At 35.6% G+C, this 16,735-nt stretch overlaps 1 protein-coding gene across 1 annotated transcript; it reads right to left on the bottom strand.

Annotated features, from left to right (window-relative positions):
- Positions 1–4,522: 4,522 nt before the first annotated feature.
- LOC130815465 (protein PAL OF QUIRKY-like) lies at positions 4,523–6,212 on the bottom strand. Its single transcript, XM_057681948.1, has one exon. The coding sequence runs from the start codon at positions 6,153–6,155 to the stop codon at positions 4,833–4,835; it is 1,323 nt and encodes a 440-aa protein (XP_057537931.1). The 5' UTR covers positions 6,156–6,212; the 3' UTR covers positions 4,523–4,832.
- Positions 6,213–16,735: the final 10,523 nt, after the last annotated feature.

Raw genomic sequence — 16,735 nt, 5'->3', positions numbered from 1 at the left:
TTACATCACCCCAGCCCGGGGGGCCCTGTTGACACCGGTTTAATACCCAGCTACGGTGGGCACGTAGCGAAGGTTATATTTGAGGGATCGAAGTGCACACCTCCGATTTCGAATTGTCGCCCTAGAGGACGTTCGAGGCGATCATCAGACTGCAGGACATGTCTGATGAGCTGTACGGGGTGTTACCTACCACTCCTCTAGGTCGTCTGCCGTACATAATGCACCATCACATTGATAATGCTCTTATTACGGCCTTTGTGGAGAGGTGCAGCCTGATACCAACACCTTCCACATGCCATGGGGGAGATGACCATAATGTTGCACGACGTGCAACGCATTTTAGGAGTTGGCATTGACGGTTCACTTCCCGCTGAACCTGCTGATGGTGACTGGAAGCTTGGCCTGGCCGGTCTGTTTGGGGAGCCAATTTCGGAGCTGCGTAAGAATGGGGTACTTCACCAACGAGAGCATTAACGTTGGTGAAATGTTGCAGCTATGCCACCGTTCTTAGTCTCTGGAGACTCAAACTACTGCGTATTTGATGCAATTATGAATAGCTCGCAATTTAACAAACAAAAAGAGCATAATTACATCATGACATTGAAGAAAACCATCGAACCTCCAAGCACTAAGTCCACTAAACTTGCTGGCCGTTATTTGTATGAGGGAGATCATCTCCAAATAGGACTGAGCATCATCATGAAAGCATGGCCAGGTTATGAGAAGGCAAGAGAAGACCTGCCAGCAAGCTACAAGCAAAACAGAAACCCATACAAAAGCGCACAAACAGCAGAACAGCAAATACATCAAACCGCCTGCCAGCTCACCTTGCAAGCGATGGCGAGACTAACCTGGTGCACGTTGGAGCATGAGAACCAAAGGGATGGCATCTTTAGATATGAGAGAAGAAGCCAAGACTCAAAGCTAGCACAAGGAGTCCTCACAGAGCCCACAAGATCAGCTCCAAGGTCGCATGTTTGACAGCGGCTGACTTCAGAATACATAGCTATTTCATGTTTCTGTTTTAAGTTTCTTATTTTGCACGTGTTTGTAATAATAGGCACGGGGTAGTTTAGTTTGTTAAAACCCCCAACTAGCCGTTGATAGCTCTCTATATAAGGGCATCCCCATTGTAACAAAAACTCAGTTGTTGATTAATGAAAAAGTCCATTCAGTAATTGTGAGCAATTACATCTTGAGTATTACCTTTGTGAGTGAAGCAAGGGAGGTATTCAATCAATTCCACGAGGATTAGGAGAGTGAATCTTAATCTTAGTGTGAGGAAGAGGCCAATTGGTTGAGTGAAGACCAATTTGTTTCTATCCACGACATAGAACCATCCCCACGGATTGTTCTTGTCACCCTTCTGTTTTCACACAAAACAGAAGGCTTGTTGTTCTTTGTGTACATTCATAGTGTTCATGGCCATATTCTTGAAGGCATTACGGGGGTTCTTGGATCATTCCACCCCGTACATGCATCAACTTGGTATCAGAGCCGCGTTTCGAGGAGGGACACGAGCAAGAGAAGTCGATAAGATCAGGTAAAAGAGGGCAATATACACGCCTGGTAAGAAGTAATCTGGAAAACAGGTATTGTGCAATTTTTTTCAACTTTCAAAAATTCAGGTACGAATTCAATCTCATAATCTCATAATTTCAATTTTCTTTGTTAATCATTCATTTGTAATCAAGGATTATAGAAAATATCGGATCATAATACGAATTTGATGGTGGAATGAAAAAATTTTGAAATCTGATTATCGCATGATTGAATGTGCATCAATTGATTTCTGAAAAATTTGTTTTGAGTCATTATACCTATCTAATTTGGTCGACTAAATCAATTGAATTCAATTCTTAAATGTCCTGAATGCATACTCATCGAAATTTGAATGCAATTGCGATTTAACTGTTCGAACGTTGAATCTTCGCTGAGAATACTGACATATGCGATTTGATTCTTGTAATTTGAGTCCTTGAATGCTGTGAAGGTAATTTCTGAAAGGAATTGGATAGAAATTGTTGAGAATCATTGAGTATTACGTTTTCTTTCAAAGATTGATAATAACAATTTGATTCACGAAATTTGTTCTGAAAATTAGGGTTTGTTATTTTGTGTCTGAAAATTTTATTCTTTGTTCTGCTACATCTAATTCTGTGTAGTTGATTGAACGCATTAGATTGTTTAATCATTGTTTAAATCTTAATTTTACATTGCCTAACATCATATTACGTTCTTGAATCATCATCACATAAAGTAGTTCAGAAAGCAAAGGATTTTGGTGTAAAAATCTGTCATTCATCCTCATTTAATCAGAAGTCTTTGTACAATTGATTCATTTGTAATAAATTTGTTCTACTTTCTGTATGTTTGGCTAACATTGATTCTAATCAAGAGATTTTGGTGTAAAAATTTCAAAGAATCTAAACTCTAAGTTTCTGGGTACTTTTCCTCTTGCTACTGACAGTATACATTGAAATCATTTGTGCTGTATCATTGTGCATTCATCCTTGTTTCTGAAAATTTTGTTGCTTCAAAGATTTCTTGCATTGTGGTATTGATAACATCATGGATATGGATGAAAGGATTGCTGAGATGACCCTTGCCATTCAACAACTTACACACACTATGAATAGTATTGAGATGAATCAACAAAAGAGGGTAATGCCCATACACAGCCATGAAAGAAACACAGAGGGTACACCCTGTAGACTAGATATTTCTGATTTTTAGGGGAACAAAACACAACCCCGAGGATTACTTGAAATGGGAGGCTAGGTTGGAGAGTTTCTTTGAGTTCAAAGAGATCCCTGAAGAACAGCAATACAAACTAGCCAAAAGCAAGCTAACCAAGCTAGCTGATATATGGCTTGAGGGAGTGCAAAGGCAAAGAAGGAGGGAGAACATGGAGAAGATTAACACCCATAAGCCTTACTTTTAGAACCAGGTCAGGCAGCATTGTCTAAGTTATGCAAATCACCCCTTATATTACCATAGCGGTGACATCTTAAGTACAAACTCACTCTAGAACGTCCTTCCTTTTGTTTATATAATGCACATGTAAATTGAAAACCAATTCTTAGTGCTATCTCATCAGCCCAAGCATGTAAATCATCTACAAAATCAAATTCACTGTCGATAACAAATCTATCAGAGTAATCTACATTATCTCTTAAGTTTTCAAAGTCCTGCAAAATATAAAAGTATGAAAATAAAAAATTTTACTAAATTAAATACATATATAAAATAAAATAAATTAAAATAACATAAATAAATAATATAAGTAAACACAAAAATATATATAAATATATAATAAAATAAAATAATTTACTATAATATGTAATAAATAATAATAACTTAAAAAATAATTATAATAAATAAAAAGAATTAATTTTTCAAAAAATAAAAATAAAAAAAAAATTTTCAGAATCCCTCAGTCGCACATAAAACGCAACTGGACCTAGGCTGAGTTGCACAAAAAGTGCGACTGGACCTAGGTCGAGTCGCACTTTTTATGCGACTCAGCCTAAGTCCAGTCGCACTTTTTGTGCTACTCTCCCTAGGTATGGTCGCACATTTTGTGCGACAGGAGGGGGTTCTGGAAATTTTTTTTTTTTTTGAAAAATTTAGAAACAATTAATTACTTACCGAATCGTTATCATGCTTGTTTTGGTTCGCCATTGTTATTCGATGTACACTTTTAGCTTGTTTAAATTAACATAGTGTTTTTAGAGAGTTTTAGAGTGATGTTACAGTTTTTGAGTTCGAAAATTGTGCAGGGGCAATCTTGGAAATTCATTATAGATAGGGTGACGATAAAATGAAAAATGTGGCGATATTTAGTTATACCCTAAGAAAATCGTGAAGAATGTCGAGAAAAGATTGCTCAACAGATTACCCACAAGTCGTGTACTTGTGTGTCATGACCGATGGGCAATGACTCGTCGGTGCTATCGCCACCGAACTTCCGTGTAATAGGATGTTGACTCGTAATCACACCGTCGATTCACAGTTTCACAAAAGTGCTAGGAGGAGTGGCACAAAAAGTGCGACTGTTCCTAGGTTCAGTCGTAACAGTCATACTTTTTGTGCGACTCCACCTAGGTTCAGTCACACTTTTGTGCTTCTCGTTCTAGGTTCAGTCGCACTTTTCGTGTAACTCGTAATTTTTTCTTTATTTTTATTTTTATTTTTTTAATTTTTAATTACATTAAAATAGAAATTACCTCGAGTTTTTGTTAACGACTCCTCCTAGGTTCAATCGCACTTTAGCTCCGATTAATTTTATGTGTAAATTTTGTGTTTTTTGAAGTGATAAAAGTGTTATTGAGTGAGTTTGAAGTGTTTTATAAAAGTTTTAAAATTTTTAAGTCCAAGAACATTTTCGTCATTTTATTAAATTAATTTAAAATAAAGGTGTGAATAAAATAAAAAGGATGGTGAAAAATAAGAATCGGTTATTATGAAATCTGTTCAAGAATGGTCTCAATCAAGCCCCAACAATTGTAACTGCAATCACTTTTCTGACTCAACTTTATTTGCTAAAATTGAGCAACAAAACAAAAAATTTAGAAAATCATTATTCGTTCTCTACCATGAAACCTTCAACAATTTCATTCTTACTTACATTTTTTCTTTTTTTTTTTTTCTTTTTTTTTTTCTTTTTCAAATCGTAGAATACACATTTCCAATGACAAACTAAGAGAAAACAAGATGCTGCACACTTTGTAACTCATTGAAACAAAAAATTAAATACCAGTAAAATGACTCGTAATTTTATATACTTAAATTTTGAGTGATTTTTTTTATCAATACCTAGGTACATATATTTAGCCTTGAAAATTCCGACCCTTTGAACCATCTTCCTCGCCCGACAATGGCATACCCATACCCGTACTTGTACCCGTATAAGCAGCAACCATTCCACCAGTTGTAACCCCATAGTACAGTCCCTGCTGATTCATCCCACCTACTATACCTTGGCCTTGGACCATATTCCCGGCCTGCATGGGCACCTCATACATTGGACCCGTACCCGTACCTTGAAACCCAACTGGAACTTGAACCGGACCCGGACCATATTGTGGAACATAATGCGCACCCGGCACTGAAACCGGAACTGGAACAGGAACTATATTCCTATGTGCAATTAAACCCGGCCCAGACCCAGCAGCCGGTACATAATAAACTGGAACAGGTTGAACCGCATGAGCCGGATACGGAGAACCTGGGTTCACATTCCAAACTTGACGAATCGCCGGTTGAACACCATCTTCAATCGGGTTAACAATTTTCTCCAATTTAGTCTTAACGGGAGGAAGATTCGGCATAGCAGGCACAGAAGAAGTCGAACCAAAAGCAGGTGAACCAGGAGCCGAACTAGGATCTGGTTCACTTAAAGCAGACCGGTTTCTAAATTTAGTAGGAAGAACAGGCGGTTCATCCGAATTAGTATCCAGCCCAAACAAATAATCCGGAACTTCCGACACAATCGAAGAAGCTTCCGACCTTCCTCTCTCCAACGACGTCGTATTAGCACCACCATTTAGAGCGTCAAGAAACCAATTCTCTCTCTTTTTAGAGCCATCTAAAAGCGAAGCAATACTAGACGTTCTAGAATCTTGTTCTTCAAACGGAAACAGAAATAGGCGTAACCTTGGAATTTTATTAGAGTTAGGAATCGACAAACGGTCGAATTCTTCCATCATATTCTCAACATCTTCATCCGTCGAAACAGTAATTAAAGCGTCAAGTTCTTCGTTAGGAAGCTGATATTTGACTGTGAAGTCAACGGAGGGAGAAAGAAGCTTCGAAAGCTTGGAATTGAGGTGAGAGAAATTTGCTGAACGATTAACGGCAATGATACGAGTATCGCCACCAACGTAGCGAAGTTGATTGTCGTGAGGACGGGGAAGGATTTTGCCGCCGAAACTAACCATGAGACGCACTACTGATTTATCGTCCGAGTTATGAAGTGCACGCGGAGTTGAACTCACTGAGTCAGCCCCTGAGTCTAACTCCATTGAAGATGTTTTAGTTAGTAATTTGGTAGAAATGTGGAATTGGAGGGAAGAGGGAAGAATGTTTGTGGGACGTTTACACAATAAAGCATCAGAATAATGTATTTTAGTGGAAGGATCATCTAATAACATTTGTTTTTTAATGGGAACGCCAAGTGAAAAAATAATTGTCTTCAATATTCCCAAATATTGTCCATCCACTATCAATAATTAATATTTTTTATGTTCTATTCATTAGTCTTATTTATTTTTTTTGGCACTATTTAATTATGATTTTAAATTTATATTTAATCTTAATTTATAAGTTAAAACATAGTCATCTGTGAGCTTGTTTAATTCACTTCAATACAAGGATTATTAAATTAATTTTTATAATTTTTAATTGATTAAAATTAGTGATATTAAAGATTAAAGTATTGTCTCGACAAGTATGAAAAATAAATGGATTAATAAATTGAATAGGAGGTAGAATTATTAATTATTATAACTCAATATTTGTATATTTTTTTTGTTTGCATCAGTTGCTACATGTTAACCAGTTGCCGTAAGTATCTACCATAAAAGAGGAGTGGAGGTAGACCAATGAAAAAGTATAAAGAGGAAGAAGAAGTGAATGTAACTGCTAGTAGGTACTCACAATAGCTGGTTAAATATATGACACGAGGTACTGTCAGCAAAAAACATATAAAAATTTAATTTTTTAAAAATACTCAATAATAAGAATTATTTACAAGAAATGGACAATAAGTAAAATTATTGAGGAAATTTTTCTGCCAAATGATTGGTTTTTTTTTTAAAAAATACTTTTTTAATTTAATGAGGTCAAGATATTAATTTATATTTTAAAACATGTGGTAAAGGTAGTAATTTGAGTAGTATCTACTATCTATGGGTGTAAAAACGTTTAAAATTCATTAGTACTTTTTAATTACATCTTTCTACATATTTCCCAAAAAAATATATTTATATAGCTATTATAATAATCGTTACTTTTATTTAATAGTACTCCACTACGACTACCTAAACAACTAGATATTTAACGACGATAGCAATACTACAACTACTACTTAGTCTATCTTATATGTATATCTAATGGGCCTTTATACAATCTCTGGTTCAAATTAATTTTTACGTTTGCATTTTACTGTCCCTGGTTTGAATTAGTTGCATCACTTTTTCAGTTACAATAAGTTATCAATTGATATTTTTTTTACATTTTATTATAATTTTTATACAAATAAATCGTTGGATGATCAAACCATCTGATACTACTTTTTGGTAAATTAGTTGGTTATAACAACTAGACTGATTGGGTAAAATTTAAAAAGTTGTTATTAACAATGTGTTCAAAATCAGATGGTCAAATTATTAGTCACTCTAATAATCTATTAATCTTCAACTATTAACTATTTGTTAAACACCCGATAATTAAAAATATATTCTCTACAAATGGTAAGATCTAATTTTTTTATTATCTAATAGACAATACTAAAACGTATGAAATGAAATGGTTGTTGAGGTCCACTATTGATGGTGGTGATGATACCTTCTCTTAAAAAAGGTTGTATTATTTGAGTTGTGACGGAACTAAAAGTCATCTAATTTTGATGCCATTTAAACCACATATACATATACATATATGATATATATAAAAAGGTAAGATATGATTATGACAAAATGTTTGTTGATAAGGAAAATAATGAGCGTATATAGTCACGGCTGATGAGAAACTTATTATATTTTTACTTTGATTTGTTCATAAGCCGCAGTCTATGAAATTTTCTATGGGGTGGACGGTGAATATGAATTAAACTAATAAGGGAGTATTCCAGAGGTGCAATTTGATAATATTCCATTATTTTTTTTTATCATAATATAATATAATAGTTTTATATTATAGAATAATTTTGTAAAAGTCTTAATCTCAAAAGATTACGAAATGATAAATGAATCAATAGATTAATATCAATTGTTGTTTATTGCAGAAAAATTGATTACATCAATGGGTATTTATAGTGTTGAGTTTGGTTACAAGTTTACTAAAATATCTTAGATATTTTTATTTTTTAATTACTTTTTCTAGGATCTTCCATTATATTATCTTAGATATTTTTATTTTTTAATTCTTTAGTTTAGATATTTTTATATTTAATTAAAATCCTAGATTTTTCTTGATTATTTTAACACTTCCCCTGATCTGAAAAATCTTGAACTCTGAGTTGTCTTCTGAACTCGATAAATCTATCAGTTGATATGAGTTTTGTGAAAATGTCTGCGAGCTGCTCCCCCGTCTTGCAGAATTGTAGTTTGATCTCTTTCTTGTCTACTAACTCACGAATGTACTGATGTTGTATCTCGATGTATTTTGATCTGATATGAAACACATGATTCTTCGTCATTGCTATTGTTGACATGTTGTCGCAAAACATTGTAGTTGGTGTCTCTTGCTTATGTTGTAGATTGATTAATATCCTTCTGAGCCAGACTGCTTCACGTGCTGCACTTGCTACTGCAATGTACTCTACTTCTGCTGATGATAAAGCTACTGTCGCCTGTTTTTTTGATGACCATGAGACCACCTTGCTTCCAAGCTGAAATACGTACCCGCTTGTACTTTTTCTATCATCCATGCTTCCAGCCCAGTCGCTATCGGTGTATCTTGTGAGCTTGAAATCTTTTTCAGTTTCGTACATGATCCCATAGCTTTTTGTTCCCTTAATGTATCTGAGAATCCTCTTGCTGCTGTTAGATGATCCTTGCTTGGTTCACTCATGAACCTGGATACGATGCTGACAGCGTTGACTATATCTGGTCTTGTATGTGTGACATAGATAAGAGAGTCGACCAAGCTTCGATACATTGCTCCGTCGACTTTTGGTTTGCCATCGTACTTTGATAACTTCTCATTGATTGCCATTGGTGTAGCCAGCGGTTTACATTCACGCACCCATGTTAAATTTCTTGAGAAGGTCTTCTGCATATTTCTCTTGTGTTAGAAATATTCTTTCTGGTCTTTGTTTGATTTGTATGCCAAGGAAGTATTTCATTGTACCAAGGTCTGTCATCTCGTACTCCTTCATCATAGCCTTTTTTAAATTCTTCGATCATCGTTGGGTGTGTGCCTGTATAGATTAGATCATCCACGTACAGGCATAAAATGAGAAAGTTGTTAACTTGTGTCTTGATGTATAGTGAAGGTTCACTCGGACTCTTGATGAAACCATGCTGGAAAAGATAATTGTCGATGTTGCTGTTCCACGCTCGGGGTGCTTGTTTGAGTCCGTACAGAGCTTTTCGAAGGCGGTATACTTTGTCTTCTTGGCCTTTGATGACGTATCCCTGCGGTTGCTCGACGTACACTTCTTCTTCGAGTTCTCCATTTAGAAATACTGATTTGACATCTAGCTGAAAGACTGGTAGCTGATGTTGTGCTGCTAATGCCAGGACTGTTCTAGTTGTCTCCATGCGGACAACTGGTGCATATGTTTCGTTGAAGTCAATTCCTGGTTGTTGCGCATATCCCTTTGCTACGAGCCTTGCTTTGTACTTGTTGATGGAGCCATCATCATTATGTTTCACCTTGTAGACCCACTTGAGTCCGATGACTTCCTTGTCTTGTGGTTTGTCTACGAGTTTCCATGTGTGATTCTTCTTGATCATTTTGATTTCTTCGTTCATAGCCTCAATCCATGTTTCTTCTTGTGCTGCTTCTTGAAATGTTTGTGGCTCACTAGAGAAGAGAGCCATCATTGCTTGGTCACAATGGTAATCTTGTAGCCATGATGGCGGTTGCCGATCTCGTGTTGATCTTCGGGCTTCTTGATGTTAAGGAGTTGAACATGATGTTTGGCTTCTTGAGCTTGGGGATGATCTTGTACTTTCAGGTGTACTTGGACTCGGAGATGATGGGTTTGTTGGTTGGTCTGCTCCGTCTTCTTCACTTGGATCTCTTAGGAGAGTATCTCCTTCGCGAGCTTTAATTTCTTTTTCTTTCCATGTCCATTCGGTTGCTTCGTCGAAAATTACGTCTCTAGAGATGATTAATTGTTTAGATTCAGGCTTGTAAAGGCAATATCCTTTTTGTTTCGTGACTGTATCCAATGAATATGCATTTTTCTCCTTCTCATCGAGCTTTTCCCGATTCTCCTTCGGGATGTGGGCATAAGCTACGCATCCGAACACTTTGAGGTGTTCTACTCTTGGCTCTCTCTTGTGCCAAGCTTCATATGGTGTTAAATCCTTAACTGCTTTTGTGGGAGATCTATTGAGCATATATACTGCCCTATGAACAGCTTCGGTCCAGTATCTTTTGGGTAAATGTTTACCCTGCATCATGCTACGGGCCATCTCTGCTATAGTGCGGTTTTTCCTTTCTGCGACACCAGTTTGTTGAGGTGTACGCCTTGCTGTAAGTTCTCTTTTAATTCCATGCTTCTTACAGAAACTGTTGAATTCATTGCTTGTAAATTCTCCGCCACGATCCGTTCTAAGAATCTTAAGAGAATGCCCACTTTGATTTTCTGTGAGGGCTTTGAATTGCATGAAGTGGGAAAAAGCTTCTATTTTTTCTCCAGGAAATATACCCACATCATATGGGAGTAGTCATCTACGAACAAAAGAAAATATCTTTTTCCGCCAAGAGACAGATTCTTGGTAGGACCCCAAATATCTGCATGAACAAGCTCTAGAGGAGCCTTGGCCCTCCAAGGTGTGGTGGGAAATGGCAATTTGTGCATCTTGCTATGTATACAGCCTTCGCAAATTTTTCTTTCATTTTTTATTGATGGTAGTCCAATTACCATTTCTTTTTGTTTTAATAGTTTTAAACTGTTAAAATTTAGATGTCCGAATCTCAAATGTCGTAAGGTGGATTCATCATTTATTGAGCTTAAAGCCAATTTTTCTTCAAATGGCAATTTTAATGGAATATTTTGTTAGGAGCCATTTCAACAGTTGTTATTATCTGACCTTTATTTTTATCATAGATTTGACATTTGTTATTCTCAAATTTAACCATATATCCTTTTTTAATTAATTGGCCTACACTTAATAATTTTTGTGCAAGTCCGGGAACATAAAAACCTTCATGAATTAATTTTGATGAGTCATTTTTTGTTTTAACGGTGATTGTTCCTTTTCCAGCGACATCTTCTTTTTTACCGTCGCCAAGTGTGATGTGTGTTTTAACATTTTCGTCAAGAGTGACAAAATAATTTTTATTGCAGTCATGTGATTTGAACGACCACTGTCAATATACCATAGGTAACTTACTTTTTCTTGTGCATTTAACCCAGTGTAAAATATTTGCTCTCCGAAATTATTGTTTTCGGAATAGTTTGCTTCTTCTTTTTGTCGATACCAACAATCTTTTTCGAGGTAAGTGTGTTTTTTACACCTCTTACATTTATACTGATATTCTTTAGTATTGTGGCTAGTTTTCTTACATAATTTACAATAAAGGTCAGTTTGATTATTTAATCGACTCTTTTGATTTTTAAAATTTCCTCTCCCCTTGCTACGATTAGTTGATGTTTGTCTTTTTTCATAATTTTTACAATGACCATTTTTATTTTCTCCATTAGAAAATTTTAATTTAGCTTGAAAAGCTTATTCTAGTGTTCTTCGTTAAATCTTTTTAATCTATCTTCATGTGCAAGTAGTGATCCCATTAGTTCGGGTATACTTAATTGAGATAAAATTTTCTTGTTAACTTCTTCTATTGTCTTGGCAATAATGTTATATTTTTGTGATAGACTCCTTAATATTTTTCGAATCACATTTTCATCTTCTATTTTACCACCATTTGATCTTATTTGATAAACTATATTAGTGACTCGGTCAAAAAATGAATGTATTGTTTCATTTTCTGTCATTAATAAATTATCAAATTCTCTCCACAGTGATTGGAGTTTAAAAAGAATTACCTCTTCGGAACCTCTGTATTTTGTCTCCAGGATCCTCCAAACCTCTGTAGCTGTTTTTGCAGGCATGATCGTTGTAAATATTGCCTCGTCGACTCCACGATATAATTGGGATAGGGCATAATTATCCTTTATCCTATTTTGTTTATATTGATTTATTTTTGTTTCATCCCAAGATGACTCTTTAGTGTCATCTTTGGGTGGTTGCTCATAACCTTCTTGTACTAATTCCCATAAATCTTGGGAGATAAATATTGACCTCATTTTCATAGCCCATTGTTCATATTTTTGTCCTATAAATGTGGGAACCCAATTAACTTTGGGGTAATTAATGATTGAGTTTATTTTTTTTATTGTGGAGTATATTGGTTAATGTGTTTAGGTTGTTTGGAGGTCTTAGTTTTAATTAGCTCTGATACCAAATGTAGGATAATTTAGATGGTAAAATAGTATATGAATTTATTTGGAGAGGAAGATGAGTGAATATGTAGAATGGAGATTGTTCTTCATTGCCAAAAAATTGATTAAATCAATGAGTATTTATAGTGTTGAGTTTGATTACAAGTTTACTAAAATATCTTAGATATTTTTATTTTTTAAATACTTTTTTTAGGATCTTCCATTATATTATCTTAGATATTTTTATTTTTTAATTCTTTAGTTTAGATATTTTTATATTAATTAAAATCCTAGATTTTTCTAAATTATTTTAACACCGAATTACTCATTTAGAGCATTTTCCACACCAGTTTTTCATGTCTTCGTTGATCTTTCTTAGGTTACCCTCTTTTCAAGTTCATACAACTTTCTAATTTCCTCACTGCTATAACTATTTATTTTATTGAGTAGAAATAAGATAAAGAAAAGAGACACTGAGAATTAAACTTATATTCTTACCTAAAAAATGTGGTATATGCTTCAATTAAGACATGAATTAATTCTCGTTGTAAGAAAGAATTCTAAATTTAATTTAATCTTATTACGGATAATCTCTATAGTCATTGTTCATTCCTATAGCTATAGTCATATCAGTATAATCATCATCATGATCATATTCAATTTATCTGGCTCATAGAACAATATTAAATAAAACTCTATTAATTGTGTTTATTAAGCTTTTATCAAGTTTAATTATGAGTTTTGTCCAATCTCCCTTCTACTACATTGTTTCTTATTAGAATTGACGATAGACTCATGTTAAATTTATCTATTTAAAAAAATTATTTAGAATAATTAAATCTTTTTTTGATTTTCTATAATAATTCAACTTTTGATCATTTGTTGAAAACTTGTAGGGATCAAGAAATGAAGGAAAAAGCCTTCCATTGAGTCCGTGTTCACTCTGCCGAAACCGTTCGTTTCAAATCTATTTTTGAATCCATTGCAACGGCCATGAGAGATCCTTATGGATAACATATTCTAGAAGTAAAGGTGATGTCTCTCAATGTTCAGATAAATTGGATAACGATCGAAAAAGAATAAGAGCATTACTGGAGTTTCTCAAGAATGTTACCTCTGCCGATGATAGCTTAATTACATATAAAAGATTAGTTTAATTTTTTAATATGTAATCTAATCATAGTTTTATATCAATAATACAATTTTTGATAATAAAAAATAAAAAAAAGAATACCATATTGTTGAACAATTTACATTTAATTTCGATGTATTTTGCATTATGGGCTTTATTTTAACTTTGGCCCAATTATTTTTGTTTGATCATGTATATATATACTCTTGATGGTTTTATGAAAGAACAAGGGGGAAAATATCCAAAACTTAACATGGTATCAGATTTGCTTTCTCTGCCTGACGACATATCTCATTTTCTTTCTCTTACTTTCTCCTCTGTTTTTCCCTGCGTTTCTTCTCCTTTCAATTGATTTTCAACGATTGCGTTTTCTTCCTTCTGGTTTCTTCGATTGATCTCTTCGATTGATTTTCTGGTTTTTGTTTTTCGATTGGTTTCTGCGTTTTCGATTGGTTTCTTCGATTGATTTGGACTCAGCGATTGATTTGGTTTCTTCTTTTGATTTTCTTCTGGTTTCATCTTTGATTTGCGTTTGATTCTGGTCTCAGCGATTGATTTGCGTTTCTAGGTTTCTGGTTTGATTCTGGTTTCTGGTTTGATTTGCGATTGATTGGTTTCTTTTGGTTTGTTGCTGGTTTCTTCTTCTATTGATTTGTTGCGTTTCTTCTATTGCTGGTTTGTTGCGTTTCTGGTTTCTTTTGATTTGTGATTGATCCACGCTTGCTTTTACGTCATGACGGGTGAACCGAAGTCCACTGATTTACAAGTGATTGATATTACTTCTCCATTCTATCTTGGCTCCGGCGATCAATCGGGTAATTTCATCTCTCATATCATTCTCAAAGGTGATAATTATCTTTCTTGGTCTCGTGCTATTACTTTATCTTTAAAATCCCGTCGTAAATTTGGTTTTGTTGATGGTTCCATTGTTAAACCGACTGCTGCTCATGATATTCTTGATTGGGAAACTGTTAATTCCATGATTGTATCTTGGATTAATCGTACTCTTGACCCTAAAATTGTTTCTTCAATACCCTTTCATGATACGGCTCGGGCTTTATGGTTGTATCTTGAAAAACGTTACTGTGTTGCTAATGGCCCGCGTATTCAACAACTTCGAGCGCAAATTACGGATTGTCGTCAATTGAAATCTATGACAATTGAGGACTATTATACTAAACTTATGGGGCTCTATGATGAACTTGATCGTTTGAAACCTATTCCTCATTGTAGTTGTGGTCTGTGTACTTGTGGTGTTGTGAATAAATTTCGCCAAGATCGGGATGAAGAAATATTACATCAGTTTTATATTGGAATTGATGATGACATTTATGGTACGGTTCGCACTAATCTCTTGTCTCAGATGCCTTCCCCGGACATTGATCGTGCTTATCAAACCTTCCTTCAAGAGGAACGTTCCCGCTCCATTGCTCGCACAAAGTCTACTGACATCGACACCCATGTGTTTGCTCTCTCGAATGTTCATTCTCGGTCTCGTTCAAGACCTCCTGTGCTTGATAAATCTGCTCTTCTTTGTTCTTATTGTAAGAAGCGTGGTCATGAGCGTGGTACTTGTTTCGAATTACATGGTAAGCCTTCTTGGTGGCATGAGCGCTATGGTAATGCTAAGTCTGCTGCTGCTTTGGTGCCTCGGACTCGGGGAGCTCAACCTACTGCTGTCTCTTCTCTTGGAGGTGGGCTACTGTCCCTGCCTCACTCTTCTCCATCGAAAGAGCCTGATGTTTCTGCTCTTGGTACTGCTCAGGTGCACTCTATTTTACATGCTCCTACTCCTAAGCACTCGGATGATCGTATGATTGGTAAGCATTCTTGCCTTGACTGGATTATTGATAGTGGGGCTTCCCACCATGTCACCGGAATCTACTCTTGTTTAGATAATGTCGAACGCATTCCCGAATGGTCAGTTAGACTACCTGATGGTAGGCGTGTGTCTGCTACTCTTAGTGGCAGTGTTAGGCTTTCATCGTCTATTACTCTCTCTAATGTACTCTATGTTTCGGGTCTACATTGTAACTTGCTGTCTGTTTCCTGCCTTCTTCATGATTGTGCATGTATTGTTCGTTTCACTAAAACAGTATGTGCTATACAGGACCCATGCTCGGGGACGCTGATTGGAGCAGGTGAGCAACGTGATGGCCTTTATTTCTTCCGTGATGTTCCTGCGGTGTGTGTGGTTACTGTTGCGGGGGTTTGCGAATTTGAACTCTGGCATCGTCGTATGGGTCATCCGTCTGATAAGATTCTTCAGTTAATTCCTGCTATTAGTTCCAGTTCTCATAAAAAAACTTTGAATAAAGCATGTGTTGTTTGTCCACAAGCGAAACAAACTCGTGAACCTTTTCCTGTTAGTCTTTTTCATGCTACTAGAGCTTTTGAATTGATTCATTGTGATCTTTGGGGCCCTTACTCTACCCCTTCTTCGTGTAATGCAGTTTATTTTTTGACTATTGTTGATGATTACTCTCGTGGCGTTTGGGTTTATTTGTTACAAAATAAAACTGAAGTTTTTTCTTCATTTCATTTTTTTTTTGCTATGGTCACTTGTCAATTTGAAGTGCATGTGAAATATGTTCGAAGTGATAACGGAACAGAATTTAATTGTATGGTGCCTTATTTTGATTCTCATGGCATTATTTTTCAAACTTCGTGTGTTAGCACCCCACAACAAAATGGTCGAGTTGAGAGAAAACACCAACATATTCTTAATGTGGGTAGGGCTTTGCGGTTTCAGGCTAATTTACCAATTTCATTTTGGGGGGAGTGTATATTGGCTGCCGTTTATATTATTAATCGAACTCCTACGCCTTTGTTGGGTAATAAGACTCCTTTTGAAATGTTGTATAACACACCTCCTAATTTCAATACACTACGAGTTTTTGGTTGTCTTTGCTTTGCTCATAATAAAAAGACACGAGGTGATAAATTTGCTTCTCGTAGTCGTAAGTGTATTTTTGTGGGGTATCCGGCTACTAAGAAGGGTTGGAAGGTCTATGACATGGAAACTGGTGAAATTTTTGTTTCGCGAGATGTAAAATTTTATGAAAATGAATTTCCCTTTACCACTAATGTTGATACCTCCTTATGTAATGAGCTTCAAGAACATAATAACAATGCTCTAATTCTTGATGATATTGGTCCACTGTCTACTAATCCTATTCCTCCAATACAACATGCGACTCTTACCAATATCGGCCCGCTCACTAACCAATCATCTCCTGCTACCCCGCCGTACAGTCCAC

The sequence above is a fragment of the Amaranthus tricolor genome, chromosome 6 (assembly GCF_026212465.1).
Source record: "Amaranthus tricolor cultivar Red isolate AtriRed21 chromosome 6, ASM2621246v1, whole genome shotgun sequence".
Lineage (NCBI taxonomy): Eukaryota > Viridiplantae > Streptophyta > Magnoliopsida > Caryophyllales > Amaranthaceae > Amaranthus > Amaranthus tricolor.
The sequence above is the reverse complement of the archived record's forward strand: the minus strand, read 5'-3'. Positions and strand labels throughout refer to the sequence as shown.

Bases quoted from the DNA above. Each gene is read 5' to 3' on its own strand.
- LOC130815465 (XM_057681948.1), bottom strand. From the start codon at position 6,155: ATGTTATTAGATGATCCTTCCACTAAAATACATTATTCTGATGCTTTA.